The following is a 25,007-nucleotide window of genomic DNA, read 5'->3' as shown; positions in this document are numbered from 1 at the left end:
TTTTCTGGTGCTATTCGCTTCACTTGTCATGAAGTGCAAACGTTAGAGTCTCAGTTTAAGTGTGTCTTTTTCAATTCATTAGGCCCCTCTGCGCCTTGTTTATCTTACGAGTTCTGTTTTATTTCAGCAGTCTCCCTGTGGATTTTATATCTGGATCACAGGGACTTTTCTGTCCCTGTGATTATATTTATTGTTTCCACCTGCGTCTCATCAGCCCCTGCTGAGATTCAAACTGCTTTGAACTTATGACTCGCTTATTTATTGTAGATTTTCTGGTATTTGGCCTTTTTCAGCCTTCAAACCCGCCGTACTTCTGAGGCACCTTTGCTGGAGAAAGTTTTATTTGTCTTTTATTTCCTATTGACGTTTGACTTCTCGCTACTTATCACGTCATATTAAATATAAATTACCTTATGAAACTATTGGTATGCCTTTAACTTTCCCACATTATGTCACTTTACAACCGCAACTTCAATTTATTATACAGATATTTTAGGTGACAGGCCAACACAATGTATAGTTGTGAAGCAGAAGGAAAATAATATCTGGTTTTCAAATCTTTTTGGCGTGCATTTGTATTCAGAGCCTTTAACTTTTTACTCCTAAATATAATTCAGTGCAACCAATGGCCTTCAGTTTAATTAATAAACAGAGCCAATTGGTGATACAATACAAACACAGTTGTTCTGTTCATACCATAAAGGTTTGTCATGAAGATCAATAAACACACCAGTCAGATCAGGTGCTAACCTATCAACACATTTAAACTGACAAACATGGACCATCAGGATAAATCAGAGGTCTGTGGTAACTGTGGAGGAGTTGTAGAGATCTACCGCTCAGGTGGGAGAATCTGTTGACAGAACAACTATTAGTTCTGAACTTCACAAATCTGGTCTTTATGCAAACGTGGCATAAAGAAAAAAAAACAGTAAGAGTCTCGTTTAACTCATCTAGTGAACACGACAAACGTGGAAGATGGTGCTTTTAGTCAGATGAGAACAATAATGAACTTCTTGGTCTCCATTCAAAATAACCTTTGTGGCAGAAAATTAATTTTTACACATCATTCTGAAATCATCTTTATTCAGGAGAACTATGGATGCCGATCAGTGTTGATAGGAAGATGGATAGCAGGCTAATCCTGAAAGAAAACCTGGCTGCCAAAACATTTGATACGCTGTGTGTTTAGGCCTCAGAAGCCTAAACACACAGCGTTACAGTCGAATGGTTCAGACTGAACTTGAGCACTTTTGCAAAAATAAATAAATAAATGCAGGTAAAATTCTCTAGACTGCAAAGTGGATCCATAGATATAAATGCAATGAAAGTATTGACTCGTGAAACTGAATCCAAATGTGTGTCATTTTGTTAAATAAAATGGACAAGACGCATCATTTTTCTTCAACTTCACAAATAGTGCACTATTTTAGTTTTATTCTATCAACTAAAACCCAAATGGAACACATTAAAGTTTGTAGTTAGGTTCAACCCAGTTAGGCAGGAAAGAAAGAAAAGCCTTCAGATGACTTTCAACTCCATTTCATGAAACTGTGGTCTGAAGTAACATCTGCAACTTTAATGCTAGAATGAGTTAAATTAATTACAATGGCTTTGTCATAAGTAATCCAAAACCGCTGATATAAAGACTTAATCCCATAGATCTTATAATGCAATTAAAAATTAAACTTGACATTTAAAAAAAAAAAAAAAAAAGAAACAAACAAAGTCTTGAGACTCGACCGGCTTTGACAGCCATTAACAGGATGCAGCCAAGCTCAGATTTGCCACAAATTTCTAAACATTTGCTGCAAGAGTAACGTAAAGTGTGCAACATATGCCATCTCTGAAGCCTAATGAAGAAGTTTATCCAAACTGTTTAAGAGTGCATGAGTAAAGTAAAAACCCAAATCTGTGCATTATCATATTCCAATCAAACTGAAGCCTACTTGGGTGACAGCTCGGTGGTTCCAATTCTTCCCATCACGTCCCATGCATGAACACAGGCAGAAGAGAAAGAGGGTGAGGCCATGCAAACAGAATGTGAGGGGGGCGGTGGGGTGGAAAAAGAAGAAAGAAACAAAAGCGAGGAACATGAGAAAGAATACTTAATTACTGATAAGCAACAAATAAATACATGGAAAAAAAAAAAAAACAAAAAAAGAAATCCAACAATCAAAACTGAAACTGATCGAAGTGCACGGTGTGACCAAGGCATGCGCCAAACAAGAATAACTTAGAAACCGCCATGAATAACTTGAATCATCATCCAGCATTTCTTTAATGGAGACCTGCTGGGGAGGAACAGCCATCAAAGTTATTCATGCCAGTCATTAGGTCTGCAGCAGCAGCACCATCGCCTTCAACCAATATGAAGCTTACTGGATTCACTGAGTTGTCGGAGGCAGAAAGTGGGAGGAAAATCTTAGAATGTGTTTTTTTAGCACACATCTCAGTTAAACTGTAAAAAAACATGGAGAACCAAAAGTCTCAAACTTTTTTACATCTTTAAAATCCATTTTTTGATTTTAAGTGTAATTATTCGAAACCCAGTGAATCAGTGTTTTTATGAAATCCATGCAAATGATTAAAAAAATATATATACATACATATATATATATATATATATATATATATATATTTCCATTTCTTCCCATCACGTCCCATGCATGAACACAGGCAGAAGAGAAGGGGGTGAGGCCAAATATATATATATAACTTTTTCCCTAATATTTATGGAGTCAGTACAGGTTTGAAAACTTTCCTAAAAACATTCAATATTGTGTCCAGAAATGTTCAAATGTTTATTCTATCCACTAATTTATTCTCTCACTCTCCCACTCTTTAGATCCATTTCCTGACCTATTGCTTTTGTTGATAATTTGGTGACTTTTTCTTTATTCCATTTCCTTGGTTTTAATTATACGTTCAATAATATATAAAATAAATAAATAAATCCAACACCCTGCATAGAAATGTCACAAAATTATATTTATTTGACTTCACTTCAGAGACTAAAACATGAATATACTTTTGTTATTTCAACATTGTTCTTTTACACCAAAAGCAAAGGGAAGCGATTTTAGTCCCGTAAATTAGCTGACGTAATTAGACCACATAACCATTGCTCAGATTTTTTGACAACCTCCTTTCTAATGCTATTAAAACTTTTGCTTTTCTCAGCAAATCAAAAAAAAAGTTACAATAACCCCAAACAGCACCTTCTGAAGCCATAAAAGTTCTCTCATTTTTGCTCTCTAGGCAAACCTCTGAACATTTCTGCCACACTTGAGCTTGTCAGCATTTCGGATGCTGCAGCCCTGAATGATCCCGAAAGGACCAAAATGCTGGACTTGCAGAAACAGATCAATGCGGTCTGTCCACACCCGAGACCCTATTTTAAAGATTTAGTGCCGATTTTCACGTTACCTCAGACTCCGTGAGCAACCTTATAATCCCCAGGAGCTGAAACCCAGGGCTCGACTCTTTCCGACACACCGAGACATTAAATGCCATCGCGGCAGTTCACACTGACACAATAACACACGTGAATCATGGAACCGTGACACGTTTAAGCACTTTGAGGGACACGAGCACACAATGGTCCAAAATGAAACCTGACAAATGTTACACCACGGAGCTGAGTCTAATCAATGTGAATTGAATTAAACATAGGCAATGCATCTCCTTATGGATTACTGTTAAACCACCGCCGTTTTCATCTGTCCAATAAGTTTCCGAAACTGATCTTGAGCAATCGTTCTCATGGCTCCGTGAAGGGGGGTTTAAACTATTTATTTTATCTTCTTCACTGACATCAAATGATACAAACAGAAAGAGTGGTGTACAAAAAAATAATCTTTTATTGCAGCAGGATAAGTATAATTGTTTCAAACAAAGTGAAAATGACTGGTGCCCATTAACAATACCCAGCGTCTAGGTACTTTTCATTAGTAATCGTTGTCTTCACGGTTTTCTGGGTTATAAATATGACGTGACACAGATTTCCTTGCGCTAAATCAAAGACGATTACTAAAAACAGAATTAGGTTTCAATAGGGAATTGAAAGTTGAGAATGTGGTTGATCAGTTAAATAGTAACGAGGGGAAGGAGAAGGTTTTTTGTTTTATGAAAAATACTGAACTCGTCGGGAGAATTTGAGGAATAAGTAGTAGGATCCAACAGATGGCAGTAGCGCAACAATAATGAATGCAACCTGCCTTAAAATCTAAAGAAGAAGGAGAAGGAGAAGAAGAATCTTTGCTTTGAAACAAAAGAATCTGCCATTCAGTAAGTCAAATATGTGTTGACTTTTTGGAAATGATTAGAAGTGTTTGAAACAGTAGCAGTCCAACATTACAAATGAGCTCAATCTCCAATTTTGGTAGCAAATCAGAAGTAGCTAGTAGCATAATAGCTGCTAACACATTGAATATGTTAGCAACAGCTAGCTGATGCTAAGTTAATGTGACAGAATCATTATAAGGAAGGGGCAGACGGGATGCTTAAAATAACAGTTTAATCAGTAATGTGGCTCATTCTGTGAAAAAGCAGACAGGTGGCTCTTATTTAAGCCAACTTTATTCATAAGCACAGATGACCACATGTTATAGAAAAGCATTAAAACACAAACACAAGATGACACACAGAATACCTTAGAAAGCAACTTGAACAATGAAAATTAGCAGTCTTATGTCTACTTGTGGATGAAGGTGGCCAGTGTTGTACATGTTTGCTATAGAGAATTCCCCTCTGCAAATCTGAGTAAAATGGGTCATTGCAGAAGAGCCGAGCACTTTCACAAACAATCGATTGGCCGGGGGAAAATCTACGTGCAGGAAATGACGAGCTGCTCAGCCTAAATGTTCTCAGATGCTTTAAGATGGAAAGCAAAATGAAAAAAAAGCTGCAGAAGAAAACCGAAAACTACACTACACTTCGAATGGATTTAAGGATACCCAAGGTGCCAGTGGTTATGCAACTCAAAATTAGCTCAGTGATTTAAGGGGATGTTAAATTGTCAAGCATTTTTTACATTATATTACAATGAACGTTTTGTATTTACAAAAAAAACAAAACAAAACAGACAGAGCCTTTCCCAACTGACTGCAGAGGGATATAAATTTAGATAAATATTCATTCTGTTTTTCCTTGGAACAGTATTAGTATTCCTAATGCATTTGTATGTAAGAGAATAAAAAGCATTATACAGATTTTGCTCTCTACTGACTTTTTTAAAACACACTGGTATAAAATCGAACCCAACTGTTTCTGGCTGCTCATCTGATCTTTCACTTATAGTCAGAGGAATCATTAAAATGATCAATGATGCTGTGGGCCTGTTTCTCTTCCAAAGACCCAGGGATTTTCATTAGAGTGCACGAGGTCATGAGTTCTTTGAAATAGATAACCCAGCGGCCTCCAACAAAAAACACCGCATAACGCGTCATCAAATTTGACCAAATAAACAGATCTCCTTTACCAAAGACAAAATCAGCCTCCTTTCCAGATGTGAATTAAAAAGAAAACGTGTGGGATGAACTAAAGCGAAGACCCAGTACTCTTGATGATTGAGATTTTGTAAAGAGGAATTCTCAAATTTTTCTTGTTTTCTCTGTAAAACACCATAAATGTTGAGTTAGCGCTTTCCTAAAGACAAAAGTGATGCTGTCGAGATGTATGGGATAAAGCGTTCTTTTTAAAAAAAAAAAAAATCTGTGTTAAATTATGCTACTGCAATAAAAGATTAATTTAATTCTAAGGCCTTGCTCTAAAAAGTGTTGCCAATAATTCTGGAGAGTGCTATAAACTTTATGGGACTCTTTTTTCCAAGAGAAAAATGGGATAATCAAAAAAAAAAAGGAGCCAGATATTCAGAAACCCCCTCATTCACTATACCTGAAATAAATCATAAAAATAGCATATCAAGCTAAAACTGTAGAGCTCAGCACTTCTACAATAAAAAAAAAAGAAGAGGGAAAGCCTTTAAACCACATTCTCCAATGAGTCAGTCCTCGTCAGCTTGTCAGAAGGCGTTAATGGTTTTCGGGTTTCAGTGTCGCAGAGCTCTGGAGTGCGCCCTAGTTTAACAAAGCAACGCCACTTTGCCAATTAAAATGTGCCAATTATCTCAAGATCCTGTGATGGCTCTTCAGCAAACACTCATCACCATGGAAAAGACATTTTGGTAATTCATAAATGAGCATTCTGACATCGCCTCAAACACGCAAAAATGTCCAAACTAAATGGTTCTAATGTAAATTGACAATTAAACGTGACCTAATACAGAGCTAAAAAGTTAGAATCTGTCAATTTAAGCGTTTAAATTGACGGTATGCTTTGGGAAACAGCAGCTTTTCATCTAGCACGACCGAACGAGCCGCCTGACGAACTTGGACTTTGAGCGGTGCCTCTTCGGGCAGCGGCAGACTCACCTCGTCCACGTTCTCGAAGGCGTTGATGACATCATAGGGCAGGCAGGAGAGCAGGTCGATCACAAACCAGGTCTTCAGGTAGTTCATGCGGATCAGCTTGGGGTCGGAGATGACCTCGCCGGCGGGCCCCACGAACGTGGTGTGAAAGTTCAAGACGATGTCCACCAGGAAGATGACGTCCACGATGCTGTCCACCACCAGCCAGGCCACGTTGTTCTGCTTCGTCTTGAAGGAGACGTTGTAGGGCACCATGATAGCCGTGTAAAAGGTGAGGATGAGGATGACCCAGTCCCATGTGGTCTTAAAGAGGCAGTAGTGCAGGATGATGTGAGGAGGGGTTTTGGGGGTCTCCTGTTTGTACTGAGGTAGGATGTCAGAGCCAAGCTGCAGCACCTGCAGGGCGCAACGGGGAAGACGTCAGCGAAAAATACACACATTGACTAACTCTTGACTAACATGTGCTGCACCACAGGGTTGAAGCCGGTCTTACCTCAGCGAGACGGGAGTGCTTATGGACATTCTCTCCTTTATGAACTGTAGGTTGTAGCTGCTGTAAGACTCCCCTGCTGCTTGTTAGCGCTCGAGTCAATCGGGCAAACTTCCCCCAACCTGGAGTTCACACAAACAGATTGTAGGTACTGCATGTTTCCAAGAACATGTCTTTGAGTCCTAGGAGTCCTGGCTTTGAGAAGCCTCTCTTTCTACTGCAGAAATCCTACTCACCAATAACCGGTACAAAGCATTAGTAGCGTCTCTTTTCCCCATTTTCACGTCCAGGCAACAGATCTCTGTCTGTTTCCAGACAGGTTAGCAAAGCATAAAAAGCATAAAAAGTTTTGCTAACCTTTAAAGCTTTTTATGTTCCTTGCTATAATCTTATTTAGCATGTTCTTTTCATTAACATTACCAGTCCTCTAGGAGGTCTACATTTTGTACAGTTTCCCCCTGATGTTTGAGATTATTACTAAAAGCTAACAGTGATTTGGCCTCTCTTGTGGCTGCACCAAATTTCTAGTGCAGTTTACAGATCCACATTCAAGCTACCTGTACTCTAATCATGTCGAACTTTCTCAGTTCTTTAGGGTTCAATTTGAGTGCATCTATTTATTTTATCATATTTCATGTATTCATTTTCATTTCCTGTTTTATATTTCCCCGTCTTTGTAAAACCTTAGGTACCAATTATAGCAATTCCAAGTCTTTCAGAATGTAATAAGCTACAGCATGGAAAACTTGCCTTGCTAGCCAGTCATTAAATATTAGTATTAAAACCAGGAGAAACGTCACGTCAGTGAGAGAGTAGCCGCTGCAAAATGGATTTTAAAGCAAAGATGAAGTGACTCTGAACCTGATGATTTCAATTCCAGGTATTTCGTATTAGTAATGTTTCGGTATAAATGTTAATGTGTTTGTTTTGATTTGTTTTGTTTTGTTTTTTTCTTATGTCATTCTGAAGTTGATTGCTGAACAACTGTGAACTGTTGGGTCTAACCTTTGGAAGAATCGTCCTCAATGGGCTGCTTGAAGGCTGTGATGTCGCTGAACGTACAGAGGAACAGAACCACTTTCTCTTGTTCGTTTCGAATGGGAGCAATTTTCACAAAAAACCAAACCGGCGTCCCTGAAAACAGAACACAAGTTTAGCTGCGTCATCGGCTTTCGTTAGGAGGAAATAGCCCTTTATTAGAAAATAACACAACTTGTTGAATGAGTGTAAAAAAATATATTATAATCTTTAATTCAAAGTTCATTAAAGTTTTGAATCAAATTTTCTCATTTTGTTTACTTTACAAATGAAAAGTGATGTCAGAATAAAACTATTTGCTTTGACTTCAAGCTAATTTAAAATAATAAAATAAAGGTAACTATTTATAGATCAAGTGTAGAGTGGTTGAATCATCACAGTAAACAACTCCGGTTAGATCAACTTATAGAAACTTACATTTTTATCTTCAGACAAAGAAAAACTCTGAAAATTTTGATATACTTTATATACTCCTTTTTCTTCTCATAATTATCCAGACTTAGGAAACACTTTAAAAATATTTATTTTTTTCTAATAGACTTGGGTTTAATTAATTTCAATCAGATTGTTAAATAAATTAGCCATGAAAAATGTTTATCTTCAAATAAGCAACATCAGATCTGCCTACATTCACTCTGCACAAGTTAAACCACTAAGTAAGACGCAAATGCATTGTGAAGTTTTTGTGATAGTTTTGTCAAATCAAAGGGGAAAAAAGTTAATAAAACAACAAACCTGGGAGAAGATACTTTGGTTCATTCAGGAAGTATTTTTAAAAACAGTTTAAACTAATTTAAGTCAACTCATTCCACAGATTTCTTAATTATTAAAGAAATCCATGTAACTTTGGAAGTATTTCAAATTTATACCAAGAAATATTTATCTGATTTTATATGCAAGCAATAAAAAGCTTAAAAGACTATTTTCATTCATCGGTTTTACAGTGGGCCTCGGTTCGCCTTTTGTATCACAGTTTTTTCCATTACATAATAGGGACTGTAATATTGTATTAGTCTACACCTGCATGTTGAAACAAACAGCACCATATTCTCCTTTGGAAGGTTTTCCAGTTCCAGTCTGGCTCTTAAACCAATTAGCACATTTCTACAGACGCCGAAATGTTCTGGGCTGCCTTTGAACTCCGGCTCCACGCCGCACAAGCCCCGAGTGCATTTGCATTACAAAGGAGAGGAGACTCTCGTTTCTCTCTTCCTTCACATTTGCCACCGCTACTTACTGTTCTTCTTGTACATCAGGATTTCAAATGAGTTCATCTCATAATTCTCAAACGTTAGTCGGACTTTTTCCGTCGTGTCCTTGTCGGTGAGCTCCCCGTACATAAAGCTGAAAAGAGGAGAAAGAGAGGGGAGGGGGGGATAAAAAAAAAATAGTACATTCAGTGGACACCTCTATGAAGATTGCTGAGCAAAGCTAAATTTATGACTGTATCTAAGAAGCTTTTTTTGTTTGTTTGTTTGTTTGTATATGTCAGTTTGGAAAAAGGATGTGAGGGGATGAGCAATTTCTCTTCTTTTTTTCTTTTTTTTTTCTCTTTGTCCACAAATGACAAAATGCAGATCAGGTTCCTAATCAGCTCTGCTGTCAATTCCAGACAAGCGCCACCTTCAAGCTGCCAAATTTGCCCTCATCAATTCCAAATGAGCAGCTGCTTCTGCCATCATTATTGTTGTAAACTCTCTGGAGACTCTCTGCTAAATGTAAAATGTCTTTGCATCATGCAAAATATGCCACATTTTCAGTTGTCATAGGCTATTACTGGAAGCTACTGGTTTCAGTGTGTTTGCACATTTTCCCCCCCCTATTTGTCAGTTAACCATAAACATCAAAAAGTTTAAAAGTTGCGCATTGAGGTCACTTAGAGTCAGTTTTCAGGCTCACCCTCCAGGCATAAAGCTGGAACAAATGTTTGAATCTTATACAATAAACACATTTTTATTAAATGAAGTGAAATCTTGTTACACATTGGTTTTATCTTTTATTTTCTCTGTCTTCTGTTTCTTTTTTAACATTATAAAATAAGCCAGTACATATAATGTAGTATGAGTCACATTCAGTGAGTCTTAAAATCATTTTTTGTTTTTAGCTATGTTTTCTATCAACGTTTTGCACAGCCTGGCGTAGGACAGGTGGTGAAGGGAAACCAGAAATCAGGAAAGTTCCTTCACTCAGTTTAATGAAACCATATCAAGCAGTGTCTGTGCAGCAGATTGAATGTACATGAAGAAAAATGACACTTCTGGTTTTACAATGATTTATTCAGGAGAATATTAATTGTGAGAGTGAGAATTGGTCAAACTGCTTAACTTCTCTAAGTGTGAATTAATCACTCTACTAATCTACTGATCTGAGAGAACAGATTCTTCTACTTATATTTCAACACCTGTTAGTTACGGGCTGCTGAAAACCTTGAAGCTAAAAAGAAAGTAAAAAATCATTAATGCACTGTGTAGTGAAATCTTCCAGCTACCAGTTTGTAAATTAAGCAAATAAAACAAAAAAAATTAAATAAACAATCAGAAGGCTACATGCACTCATAATCAATATTAATGTCTACTTAAGTCTGGGCTTAAAATGATGTTTTGAACTATTATTTTCCAACAATGTTTGAGAGAACATTTTGAGGAGGCAAGATGAGGTTTTCAAATTTAGCTAAACGATCAATTGTCAAGTATCATGCTAAGAGTGTGTTTCACTATTTGTACTCCCTACTTATTCAACAGCTGGTTGATTAAAACATTTATACAGCTTAGTGTTCCAACAGGACAATGTTGTGAAAACCCGTTTAAAAGTTGAAAAAAAGATCAGGAAAAAAAAAAAACATTCAAAATAAAGCCATTAAACCAATCCATTTAAATGAGCTTCTGATTAGTGGAGCTCTCGACTATCCAGCCAGAACCTTGATGGCAACAGGAAGCGTACATTTTCTTTGCAACTTCCAAAAGTAACTGGGCGTGAAAGAGTGGAACCGCATTTACTTTAGCTGCGTTGTAATTCACTTGCTTTGTCAATGAGCTCAGGCCAAGACAACAGACCATCTCTCAAATCTGAAATGTCTTGAAAACCAAACAGCAGACAATTTTAATACAACCACCAGAGTTTAAAGGTAGGAAACCAAAGCGGTTGCCTGTTACATCTGCAGACTAGACTGAATTTATACATAGACACAAACTCACTGAAATGTACCACGAAACAATAAAACGGTAAGCCATCTGTGATGTCTAATTGACAAAACGAGCCTCTTGAATAGGAGTTTAACCTAAAGATTGTCTTCAGCCACGCTCCAGAGGGATTCATCTCACTTCGTGTGTTAGTGCTGCCTTAAGCAGCAGTTTCCAGCATGATCTAAATATATCTTGTTATGAAATACAAAAGGAGGCCCGTATCTAATAAGACAGTCTGACGCTTTCCGAGTGGCGCTTGATGTAATAACGCTGATTAATGTCGCCCCTTTCTCGTTCTGTCTTTTCTTTGCCGGAAGGAGAGCGACTTTCTTCAAAGAAAAAACATATTGCATAATAATTTCTGAAACAACTTCCTTGTCATGTGTGGAAATTCCCAAAGGTCTGCCACGGTGTTTACAAGATCCAGCACGGATATAAAAAAAATAAAAAAAATAAAAAAACATCACGGATACACAGGAAGATCAGTTAAGATGGAAATAGCCTCTTTGATCTCAACACATCTGCAGCACATGGGGAGTTAGGTTTTGGACTCAGGGAGGAGGAGTATACATTTAATGTTTGCATCATGCTCAAAAACATCCAAGAGCCACAATGAGTGAATATTTTATGGCCGCACAACGAGGCTCAAAAAGATGGCTTCAGACAGAAGCTAAAAAGGACTCAAAGACCATGTGATGATTAAAGCCAGAGGGAAATGTTTGAAGAGAAATGAAAGCAAAAAGTGAAACTTTCTGAAAGACTGTTTATTAAAAACTAATTAAAGGTTGGAAATTCCACAAATTATGCATATCATTCAAAATCTACCTCTAAAGAGTTTCATTTGGAGAATTCGTACTCAAAACTTCACAAAAGCTTGTGAAGCCGAAGGAAAAGAAATGACAATCCGGGTGCAAACAATATAGCTAATATAACTGTGTATGACACTATAATGGCTTCTTCTAGTGTGTGTAAATGTCTAGTTTTGAAGAGAACTATAAAATGTGCCTAGAAACATTATTAGTCTCATTATTCTGACATTAAGCCAACAGATGCATTTTTTTCACTTCTGATACTGATACAGATATCTGAAGTTTGGCATCGTCCGATGCCGATCCAATAAAACATCGCTAAATTAACTTAAAACGTTTCTTTAAAATAAAATAAAATACTGAACTATGTACTGAAGTACAAATTTATTTGAGAAGTCTACACTTTTACAGGCACACTAAAATTTACCAATGCCAGTAGAACATTGGTATATTTAAGTAGAACAGCCAATGTCAAATAAATAAACTGACAAAAACAACAGGCTGACTATCTTGGTCAAAGATATAAAAAATAAACTGCAACAAAACTTCCTTTCAAATAGTTCAGCAAATGCAATTAGGAATTCTCAATATATTGTAAAATAAATAATAAAGCATTCGGAGCACAAAGCATAGACTTAGTCTCAATTCACTCACCCTTATGGTTCGGGCACTTTTTCACCGATACCCGATGTAGAATTTTTTTCAATATCAGGACCAATACAGATATTAATGTTGGGTTACTGGAAACCATAACAGACCATTTAAATATCTGGTCTCATAAGTATTTGTCCCAAAATCAGAGGGTTATCTCTGGAAAACAAGATGCAGCAAGAACAGTGAATGCTCATTAACTGTACCCAAGTTCGGCACTGGTTGCTGGGAGACGGAGAAGACATCCAGGATCTCTGCAGGGGTTTTTTTTTTTTCTTTTTTCCCAAGGTGCAGACTGGAATCCAGGATGTATCTGTCAAGCTGTCAGATGAAAGCTTAAAGTGCTACTTTAACTGACAGGATGAGGAGGACAAACGTGCAGCTGCTCAGAGGATGCAGGGTCATAATAACTTGCACTTTTGAGAGCATAGGCTCACGGAGGAGCCGACGCATAAAGGGAGCAATCTTACAGCCAATTAGCATGTTGGGTAGAGGTATGCAAAAAATCTATGGGGTGTTTGCAATGACGTCACAAAATGTACCCACAGCCCATCGTGTCAGAGGACAAGATGTAAGTGTATCAGTAGCAGCCAATTTTGAAGTATCACAAAACTGTGAGAATCAAAAGCGGTTATTAGGAGAGGAGAGCACAGCTCAGAAGCACAATGTGGTGTCTCATTGCTAGCGATATCTTCTTATCACTCTGTTCTGTACGTCCTTCAGAGAGGCGGACAAGTAGTTAACTGATGCGCTAATGCTATCACCCTATTTTAACACCGTGTCTTTTTAAGACGGCCACAGAAAACAGGCGCCATGTGGCAACGACTCCCTCAGGATTGTGAAGTTTAGCTCGCTAGCATGACTGACTCTAGCATTAGCACATGTTGCTCAACTAAACAAGGAACAAAAAGTCAATGAAACTGTCAGAAACTCTAAAAGTCTAACAGGATAACATTGTAAACTATTTCCCTGATAATCCCAGCCGTCGTCGTTCATACTCATTTGACCAAAAAAAGAATAAAACTAAAAATTACCACCTCGATTTAACAGAGACTCCTATTGGATATCTTCTAGAATAATTGATATGTTGCCATTTATTCCAGTGGCACTGAATAAGTGAAATCAAATGATAAAAAGCAACAGATGAACTAAGAGCTATGTTCAATGTGCAAAGTAAGCGGATTTCCAAACACACAATGCCTGAATCAAAAGGCTGAATTACAGCAGGCTGTGCAAAGGCCTCATCAGTAATCATTCATTTGCTTCATGTGTGTTGCTGCAGAGTGCAGGATTTGCACTAACTTTAGACTTCATATTTCTAGACTAAAATTATTTAGAAAGCTTGTAGTGAATACTGCACTTCTTTTGCTGGGGCCTGTTGTAAATTAAACGATTTCGGAAAGTAAAAGGCCTTATCAACTGGTCAATAAATAATCCAGCAAAGTCAACAGTGTTAGCAGTATTCCTGCTAAGGTTTTTTTTGGTTTGTTTGTTTTATACGTTTCATGACTTTTTTTCTGGTTTTTCTCTTGGTCTATATCACCTCTCTTCTGCTCTCCAGCTAAATATCTCCATCTCTTGTTTCTGTTTCCTGTCGTTCCCCTTCGGTGTCCTCACTTACCCTCGCTGTATCCCCTGCTTGCCATGTCACCACCGCCTACTCGTGGCTCAGGACCTGCATATGTTTCCCTAATCACTCCTCACTCTATCATTTATTATCATTGTTCAGTGCTGAATCCTCACTCCTGTCTGTCTACATGCGCCGTTCTTGTTTGGAGATTGTCTTTTGGATTTGTGGTTTTGTTTTGTTTTGTTTTTCTTTGTTTTTTTCTCTGGTCGCCCGGTACAAGTCACGCATTTGGCTCATTTTAAGATGATTGTACAAGAAGACTGAGGAAGCAGATGAGTAAAGGTTTGAGCAATTACCGACATCTCAATTTATATAGTCAAGACGTCAATAAATGGTGGATTTGATCCTTTTTACAGTTCAACCTCAAGTGGATATTCTTTTAAATGTTGTGAGAGCAGTCAGGAAGCCACTGGCGCCGCCTTCAAAGGAGAAGAAACCACTATGATTTCAATATAATTTAATGACAAAACTAAGAAGATCCTTTTTCCCGGAATATTTAGAAATAAAGTTCAGATTTGAATGATTGAGGCTAATCCTGCACAACTCCAGGTTTTTATTTTCTTACTTAAAATAGCTTTTTTTTTCTCCATTTAAGAAAAAGTCCATCTACAACAAGGTCTCTGATATCCCAAGCAAAGACTCGGTAATAACTATCCTGCACCAATCAGTCCTAATAACCACATTACATTAATAGAAGTTCAAAAGAAGATCTTGAGCGGCTAAAGCAGCGTAAGGCAAATGATGTTCTGAGAACAACTGTTCATGTTTTCTTTCACATAATTGACCTTTTCTTGTCAATTATTGCCTACTTCAGCTTACCTTTGAAGGCTAATAGGAACAGAGTCAGGACAAAGTGAGACGGATGTGGAAAAGTAAACTTTAACACAACTCCACAACTGTCGCAATTTCTCGCACAGAAAGAGACCGTGTGCTAACTTCCCTCCAAAATATTCAGTCTGAATCAGCTTGGCTTAATTCAATCCACCAAAATGACAATCTACATTTATTTTATTTAGAACCTATAAGGTAATATTCTGATGTATTCTAATCAGTATATCAATGCATTTTTTTTACCAGAAGTAGGAAAAATTGTTGCGTTTCTACCTAAACCAGTTTGATTGTTTTAGATTTTTGTTTTAAATGTTTGCGCAACTAAAATTATGCCATTATGTGGCACCTCATGAAAACTGAGGCCTTACGTGGACTTGAGTCTTGGATTCTGTAAATTGCTGGGAGTTTTTTTTGCATTAACTACATTATCTTCAGACTAGAAGTTTGGATACGACATCCAGACAGGTCCAGACATTTCTATTCAAAACGCTTTTCTTTTATAGACTTCAGGATGCTCTGTTCTCAGTGCACCTTCAAGAACGCACTGATGTCACCTGAACATTGCCGAAGAAGTGTTAATGAAAGAAAGGAAGGGCTTGATTTTAGACCCGAGATCATTTACAAGAGTGAAAAGTTTCAGAAAGTAAAAGTAAAAAGCCAGAGAGCCTGAGGTTAATTTAAAGAAGCAAGACAGGAAGTGTGAGAAAGCGCCTGAAACATATCCTTTTCAATAAAACGGTACGTTTCTTCCTATTCTTCTATTTATTTCTATTTCTATAGGTTTATGCTTGCATCACTAATCAATAGACCTAAGCAGCACTAACTAGCATGTGTGCTCCTTCCTTTGAAATGAACAAAGCTTTCGTTGCCCATCCGTGGAAGGCGTCTCACCGATGATTATATCATTAGAAATAAATACAGTATATCCCTCCTCTAACTCATTAACAATTACCTCAGCGAGGGGTTTGGAGGAACTTGTCATTAATCATTCATTAATTGCCAGGTTGTGGTATCGAGTACCCTCCAAACTCATTTGTGAGACACATTAATAAATGTTAGCAAAGCGCTTTCAATCGGCTCCCCGATTCAGTCGGGAGGTTTCCAGGTTTGTTTTCCTTCCTCTAACGCCGCATCTCCCCGCAGCAGTCTGAAAATAAACCTAAAACAAATCATCTGACACTCGCTTTTTATATGTGTGTTGGCAAGTGTTCTTAAGCTTATGTTTAGGGGGGGCAGCATGTCAAAAATAGTAATAGCCGATGTGCCGGCTGTGACGAACACCATCTCCCGGAGCAGATGAAATCTCCCACGGCTTCTTAAATCTGCCAGCACCAACTGTGATCCTATTTATGTTGGGCACTGACTTGCTTATTACAGGCACAGTAAAAACACAAGTTGGATATAATAGCACACCCCTCCTAAAGCTGAAATATTGCTCATTTGCGATGGCTTTTATCGCTTTACGAGTACAGTTTTGGGGCGGGGAGCCCAGACTGTACGAGCGCAGTTTTACAGTTACAGCGACGACGAAGAAGTTTCAGCTCTTACAGTCTGATTACATCACAGATGTCTGTTGTTTCCAACAGGAAACACCTACTGGACTTTAATATCGCGTCAGATTTTCATTGTCTGGCGTAAAAAAAAAAAAAAAAAGAAAGAAAAGAAACGCTGTCAGGAGCGGCTGCAATTAGCCGCTGAACTCTGCACACGCACTTTAATCATTGAGATAATCGCCCGGGGCTCTCGACTTAATTGACGGCTATTTAAAGTTTACTGTAACGACAGACAAACGAAAAATTTGTCGGTTCGTCACAGCTCGGCCTTTGAGCGTTGTCGGCGTCGTGACTCTGTCAAAGTCGATCAGTCAACAAGTCTGCCACTTTGGCCCACCCCAATATCTCCACAACTCTTTGGACGAATTTCAAGGAAACTAGGTCAATGATCACAATTCCCAAAGAAAGAGAGACTTTTCTTGTAATGACAATAAAAAAAGAAGAAGAAGAGGCTGTTTGGTTGTGTTGCAACTATCTTGACAATTAAATCAATTCTTTAAAAAAAAAATAATTGCACTCGTACACAAATTACAGTCGATACAAATGAGGTGGAAATACTTCCACAAATACAACTTTCCAGCCTGCCTCATTTGTCCCTCTCTGTGTTGGAGCGCTGCCTTCGAGGCACCTTCCTGCAGAAAGAGGCTGCCGTGTAAACACAGGAAAGAAAACACTGCAGCTGCAGAAAATGTCCAGATTGACGCTGCTTCTAGGCTCCTCTGGCTTTTAATTGACTGGGTTTTTTTTTGTTTTGTTTTGGTTTTACAATAAGCCATAGAGAGTTCTCACAAATCCCATTAAAATCAACCAGAACAAGAGCCAAGGGCGTTAAGTTTTATATTATTTAAGGAGCATTTACGTAGGTGGAGCATTTACATCAGAAAGAAAGAAAACAAAGGAATTCAAGTTATATGTTTTAACAAACTCAATGAACAATCACTTTTTTAATATTACTCTATATGTATACTGAAAACATTTAAACACTAACCGCAAAGATTATACTGTGTTTTAGCTGAACTATACATATCATGCCTTTCTAAGATACAGTACATCCAACTTCCATGTGCTGCGTTAGGGTCTTATGCGATAGACGAAGACAAACGGCCCATGCGTCAGTGAAGGAAAAGGAAATGATTCATAGTTTTCAACATGCATTTTACCCCTATGTAAAATTCAACGTATAAATACTGATTTTCTGTGAAAGACTGAAAAGTTTGTTAGATGAACAAGAAACACTTCACCAATATGGCCGTTTTGTATCACTGTTGAGAAGAAAGTAATAAAAAAAAAACAATGAGAATTTGAGTCTGCAGTTTGCCATGAGTCATGAGAGAAAAAGGAAAGACGTGGAAGAAGGCACTCCGGACAAATGAGCCCGTGATTAAACGTTCAGTCAACATCTAAACCACTATCTGTGGTGGAAAACTAACACTTCGCATCACCCTGAACACACCATTCTCACCGTGAGCCATGGCGGTGGCAGCATCATGCAGTAGGGATACTTTTCTCCAGCAAGAGACTGATGAATCTATTACAGGCAGAGGTTCACCTTCCAGAACAACAACAAGAGCAACAATGGACTGGTTTAGCTTCATCGTTTTCGGTCTTAAAACCACCAGTTTTAACAAAGTCTTTAATAATAATAATGTTAATTTGCCTCATTTGCAAATTAACTACAAACATTTTAAATGCGATTGTCAGAGAATCGGGTGCAAGTGCAGGTACGTGTTTAGTTTTCTTTTTACTTTTTGCTTAGACTTATAATTTGGAAGTGATAACAAACCAAAGTTTAACATGTTTCTTGTCCTAAGTCTTCCAAACCAGTCAGACTGGGTAATTGTTATGCTCAATAAACAGGCTACGAGCTAATAACAAAAATTTTTTTTCCACATTTACACTTTAAAACAATGTAGCAATATGTTAACTAAAATATATTACATAAATCTGTTTGTGTCTGAGCACAAATCACGAAAAGACCAACAAATACATGCAAAAATACAACAACAAAAAAAAAACTCTTCAAAAATATCACTACAACATGTTTTCAGTCAGGGGTTTGAGTTTTGGGAACATTTTTCTTACTTTTATCTGTAAGGATCTGGGTTTTGGTGTGCGGATTATTAGTTAATTTAGTCCCAGTGTTATCTTGTTGAGTTCCTGATTGATCCCACCTGTCTCTTGTTCCCCTGATTATTTCCCTTGTGTGTTTAACCTTGCCTGTCTCCTCCATTCCCCGCTGGATCCTTGTCATAGGTGTGTCAACCTGAGCTTGTGTTGTCTCGTTCCTCACCTGTGGTTCCTGGCACTGAGTTCTGTGTTGGACATCGTTAAACTCCTTCATTCACCGGGTCTCAGTCCTCATCTACTAACCACTTTGTGACATTATCAACTTCAACCCTGAAGCCTAATTCAAATGTTATCACAGGAACACATAATTAAACAAATAATTTAATTGCTTCAACTTTCAGTGAGATGCTAATGGAGGAGATTTTGTTTTGTTTTCACAACAAAGGAAAATCAAACTCCAGCTGTACTGTTGTTTTAGGAAGTAAAACCACAGTTTTAGGCTAATTTCTTAAGCGATTCAAGGAAAAAGTCAAAGAATCACTAGTTAGTGTTAGTTTAATGTTTTGGAATGGCCCAATCAAATTTCAGACCAAAATACAACCAAGAATCTGCTGCAATATTTGAAAAAATGAATGTTCAGAAATGTTCTCCATCCATGTGAGCATGAGGTTAGCAAAAATAACATCTGAGAATCGCTTCCGTCGTCGTATTTAATAAAAATCAAACCACGGCTGCGTCTCTCTGCACTTTGCATTTATACACTGCTTTCTGTTGCGGAAAATCTTTCCTACCAATCATATTTCTGGATATAATCGGATATATTTTTAGAAAATAATGGTAGTTCATTATCCCATTTTCTACTGCTCTAAGTGAGACTAGAGAGATTTTATTGCAGAGATTTAATCCTGCTTGATTAAAACAGAAGAACATTTTCAGCAAATCCAATGCCAGTCTTTATAAACAGGGTACAGAATCAGTAAAAAAAAAAAAAAAAACACAAAGCTCCAACTAAAAGCACAGTTTGAAAGATATTCCTGAAATTGCACCCACTTTCAAATAAGAGTTAATAAATACTATTTCCACTGGTGAAATACTGACCAACTTTTATTATATCAAATCAAAAATAATCTGTAATTGAATATGGATAATCTAACAGAAAGGCTTTTAAGATATTTTTCGAATTCACATTTGGGAATTTTACTATCAGGTTTACTATCAGGGTGCACCGATTGCAGTTTTCTGGCCGATCGCCGATTACCAATCTCTTAAAAACCTTAATCTGCCGATTCCAATTTTGGCTGATACCAATTTTGTTTTTGACTGAAACGGTGCTCAATGTAGCAAGAAAGAAAGTTGTTGAGTTGCCAACAGTGGGGTCACTATTGTTAATTGTGAACGTGCAGACATGACTTGGAGGGACGACCAGGTCAGTCAAACCTCTCTCACCGGAGAGCAAAAGAGGACAGTGGTTGAATTTTACACATTTGCCAAGCTAGATAAAATCGGCAGATAAGATCGGCTTCATATGTAATAATTGGACGATCTCCCAAAACTAAGGAAATCATCACCAATAAATCGGTGCACCCCTAGTTCACAAACTTCAACATTGTGACTTTTAGGCATGCGTCTCGTCGCCCCTACCTGCAGGTGCTGCTTTTCTGCATCACCTCCGCCCTGTGGTAGCCTGACAACTTGCAGAAGCCATCGTTGCTGTAGACAATGGGCCAGTCCACTATCTGAGCGTTGCCCAGGACAAAGTTGGTGTCTGTTTTAAAGAGGACATGAAAGAAAATAGCAACTTTAGATGACAGGGTGCTATCAAAAGCCGTCATATCCACAATCTAAAACGATATTTTGGCTCAGGAGAAGGTCGAGACGAGCGAGTTCCGTGGAAACTCAAAGGAAATCCGACTTAAAACATGTTTGAACCAGAGTTAAAAGTTAAATATGTCTTAAATCTGTTTTTGTAATTACATACAGATTTTTACGGTTCAAAAATATTTAAATGTTAATTGGTTGCGAAGTCTAGCTAAGGTACGTCCTCATGATTTGAATCTTTGAAAGCTGTGTGAAACATGGATTTTATTGAAAAAGTGTGTTTACACAGCAACACTTACACCATTAGTTAAAAGTAGCAAATATACTGCCTTTGAGTGCCAGAACGCTTTTAAGTGGTTGCCATTAGGGTCTCTAATTGTCTACGCCTCATTACGTTCTTCACACAGGGTAAAACTCTTGCTTCAAGAACAGAACACCATAAGATAAGCTTTTCCTTTTTCTTTCTTTTAACTTTCTCTGCAGAAAACACAAACAACTCTCCTTCTGGCAAGTATTTACATACAAACCTAAATATTCAGATACAGATATAGTTACAGCTTCAGTCAAATGTTTGTGTTTACTTGTCAATGGGCTGAAACTTACATGAGTTTGAGTATTTTTAGTTTATTTGATTTGTTATCTGCCAAGGGTGGAAATGATCATACAACAAACAACTAAGATGAAAATGTTTCATCATGTGGACGATTAGATAATCTTTCAATTTTACCAACATGTTTCTGCTGAGTGGAGATGATAATTTATAACATTTTGGAGTCCTGACCTAAATCTGATAAATGATTTGTTCAGAAAGCTAAAAATAAGGGTGATGGTAAAGAGCCCTTCCTACTTCAAAACCTTGAAGCTCATCGTTTAAATCTAAATCATCATCAAAAAAAAAGAAGAAATCATTCCAAAAAAAAAAGCTTGTTGGTAGTTTCATTAGGGTTTTCCTGTTGATTTTTGAGAAGCGCAAGTTATAAATAGCTTGTAATGTGTCTTTTTTTTTTTCGCTCTGTTGAGTTTTGAGAGATGCCTGTCTCACTTCCAACCACAAACAAACTTGGTTTGAATGACATTCATTTTAAATTTACATCTGCCAGGGCTGTGAGTCGTTTTGGACTTAACCGTATCCTCAAAAATGTTTTATCTTATTGCAAGTTACCACAGTAGCACATTATCAAGATTTCCAAAAGCGTCTGGCATATAATTGGCTGGATGTTGGACCACTCTTGCACAGAAATAAATAGGTTGTCATGCTGGGACAGACCTGTTTTTAAGCCTATTCCTTAACTTTTCCCTGTGAATGGTTCAACAAAGATAAACAACAACAACCATCAGTATATTTGGAAAAGTCAAGATGAGCCTTTAACTGAACCAAGTGGTCAGCATGGTGGTGGAGGCACCATGATGTGAGGCTTTTTTGATATTAGTCAAAACATTTTCTAACTTGGCTCCAAATCAACAAATAGATTCATGAATTGCGACGCAGTCAAATGTTCCTTAAAGACAATGTTACCAAAGACAGGCCTAACTTGGGCAGAGAAGTGATAAAGACACTTGGATTAATCTTTTAGAACGTTTTAAGTTATGTTGATAAAATTTATTTAACTGTTCAAGTGCATAATCATTCCACCCTGGAGAAAGAACAATTTTAGTAAATAAACTTAAAACTCGTCTTATAGTCATGCTCGTCTGTCAGAAATCCTTAAATATTTATTTATATTTCAGTTTTTAGCTATTTCTATGGGAAATATAAGAACGGCGTGTAAATCTCATTTGTTACACTTACTAAAACATGTTTGGGCTATTAATTAGATTGACCAAACTTTTGTAGGAGAATAAAACATTTCCACCTAATAATTTGGCAACTTCTGGCGACATTTTAGGAAAATTTGCAGAGATAAATACTTGAAGGAAAATCAGTCTTTTTGTTTTGCAGATATCCAAAACAAAACCAAAAAACAAAAGTTAAATGTAGAATAAGGGTAGCATTTTTTTTTAAAAGCAAATCAAATCAAACATTTTAAAATTAATTATCCCCATTTTCACTGATGAGATTGTTTTAGTTTGAGAGGAATCTTTTTGTAGCGTTTTGTATTGTAGGGTTGGTAAAAGAGCAGGGAAGGGAAGAAAAAAAAAAAACTGGCCACATAAAACAGAAAACTTTCATTGACACAAAGTCACGGTAAACACAAAACAGCAACTTAAAGCATCAGCACGGTGACAGAAGATGATCCACAACACATCACATGCCTATGTGTCCTTCACAACAGCCACATGCACAAGGATCTTTGTGAGAAAACGGGGTTGGAACTGAAACACTCTCTGGCTGACTTAGTTCTGGGAAAATGCACGTCATAGAAACGACTAAAGAGCTAACAAGGCGCCTTCTACTGAATGACAGCGTTGGATACAGATACATTGATAAAGATGCTGAGATAGGGAGCACTCCATGTTAAACTTCACAGTGTACCTGTCTGTCTATGTGGCAGTGTCCAAACTGAAATGTTTGAAAAGAAAAAGAAAGTTAACAGAGCACAGGGAGAAACATTTGAATGAGTGAAGAATGTCAGACACAGATGACGATCTGCAATAAACAAAAGACACACACAGCTCTGGATCTTTAATCCCAACGGACTTGGCCATAATTCAGCTGTTTTCCATAAACTCACTGAACGTTTCCGGGTAAATGCGACATGTTAGCTTTATTGATATTAAGAGTGCTTGTCCACTGGTTATAATTTTTGTGGCTGATTGTCGATCTGTGGGTTTTATAAAGCGCTGACCTGTTAATCGCTGCTTTATCTGATTCTCATTAAGAACCGCAATTCACGACTTCAAAACGCTTCTTCCTGGTTCCCTGCTATGAGCGGTCAATAATTAATGGCACCAGGAGCCGAGGCTGTGTCCCACAGAGCAAGCAGTCGTTGTGAAGCAGTTTTATTTAATTATTTTTTCCTATGTTAAAAGACACATAGAATAATTGCCAAATTGATATGCTTAAGTCTCTTGAGTGTTTTCTATTAGCAATTAAAGAAGTTAGCGCAGCTAGCATCACTTAAACAGCACCTTTCAAGAGACTGTCAACCTTTTTCTTTATTTCCAAGAGGCTGACAACATTCCCAAATCCAGGATGTTCAATGACGGGCAGAATTTGGAAGCTCAAAAAGATAAAAAAAAAAAAAAGAAAAAAATTACAAAAACTTGTATTTTCTTTCAGCCTTCCTGTTAGCTACTGAAAGTCTCATCTCTCTCTCAACCGGAATGAACAGCTGACATGTAGTTCTCCAACTGACAGCATCTCTCTTTCATTTTTAAACATAGAAAAGATGCTGAATGTGGGCACATTTTAGCAGTTCTCTGTAGTTGGCAACTTCCTTACCGATTTGTGTTGATGTTTTCGCCAAATCAGCTCATTGTGTCACACAAACGTCTGAAAAAACAGAATGTCTACATCTAAAGTAATCAAAATAGCACAGAGACAGACACTAACTGTCAGTATGCGTATGTAAGGCCTAAGTCAGCTAATTACAGTGTGTATATATATATATATATTCAGCCTTAACTTGACTCTGCTGGCTGCAGTTTTCCCCTGTAAGCTTTGATACAAGCTGCTTAAAAATGTGCTCAACCTACATGCCAAGCAGAAGAAATGAGAGCAAGAATCCTGACAGATGTTATAAGAGCAATTACAAGCATTAACCCATTGCAAATTTATTTTCATCCCTGTTTCTTCAACACACAAACAATGGTGCCAATAAAAACGAACGAATGAAGGCAAACAGCATAACCTGCAGCATGCAGAAGATGCTGCGCAGGCTTCACGGCTTTAACTGCCAACGTTTTCTTGGCTGCTGCTTTTGACGCAACAGAACCCGGCTATTTAGTGTCGATGCGAAACAGACGCGGCAACACAAAATGAGACCGCTTTGATTAGAATCCAAATTTTACTTCTTTATTTTGCTGACAGGAAAAAGGAAAAAAAAAATGCTCTCATGAATAAAAGTACCATATTTTGTATTTAAGAAGCAGAAAATATATACAATTTCACTTTTTTTTCTTTTTTTTTTTTGGAAGGGAATCCATGGTGTAAAATAGCTTTACAACAATATGCAGTTTTGGGGTTAAGCAAATGTTTGTAGTCACTTTCAAAAGAAGAAAAAGTCAAACCAAACATCTATCAATCAATCAATCAATCAGAATTGAGGGATTTACTCTCAACTTTTGCCAGTGATCCGTGAAAAGATTAAAACTTATGTCTTGAGTTGTCAAAGCAATTCCATCATTTCATAATTTTCTGTTTAATTAACACACAAACCTATGTAGTTTGATGCAACTTTCTTGGGTTCTTGGGATTATAGGTCACTAAAGATTAGTGACCTGTAATACTTCATTTTCTGTTTGATTTAAATCTAATACTTCCATGTGAAAAAAGCAGCAGCACATTTTGTTCTTTTTTTATGACTTACGCCCCAGAGAAAACAACAACAACAACTAATCAGTCAAA

General features: G+C 37.4%; 1 protein-coding gene across 2 annotated transcripts in view; it reads right to left on the bottom strand.

Moving 5' to 3' along the window:
- The window catches only part of LOC103137472 (potassium voltage-gated channel subfamily H member 1-like), a 37,320-nt gene that overhangs the window by 9,070 nt on the left and 3,243 nt on the right, over positions 1-25,007 (bottom strand). The window contains exons 2-7 of one of the 2 annotated variants that reach the window (XM_016670980.1): positions 22,974-23,000; positions 20,324-20,447; positions 9,197-9,303; positions 7,927-8,055; positions 6,925-7,043; positions 6,435-6,827 (exon numbers count right to left, since the gene is read on the bottom strand). In XM_016670980.1, coding sequence (XP_016526466.1) covers positions 6,435-6,827; positions 6,925-7,043; positions 7,927-8,055; positions 9,197-9,303; positions 20,324-20,447; positions 22,974-23,000 — 899 coding nt within the window. The remainder of the gene's footprint in view (positions 1-6,434; positions 6,828-6,924; positions 7,044-7,926; positions 8,056-9,196; positions 9,304-20,323; positions 20,448-22,973; positions 23,001-25,007) is intronic. The other variant, XM_007551220.2, reaches the window with a different exon arrangement.

This window comes from Poecilia formosa, unplaced genomic scaffold, assembly GCF_000485575.1.
Source record: "Poecilia formosa unplaced genomic scaffold, Poecilia_formosa-5.1.2 Scaffold40, whole genome shotgun sequence".
Lineage (NCBI taxonomy): Eukaryota > Metazoa > Chordata > Actinopteri > Cyprinodontiformes > Poeciliidae > Poecilia > Poecilia formosa.
Note: the sequence above shows the minus strand (reverse complement) of the source record. Positions and strands in the feature narration are given on the sequence as shown.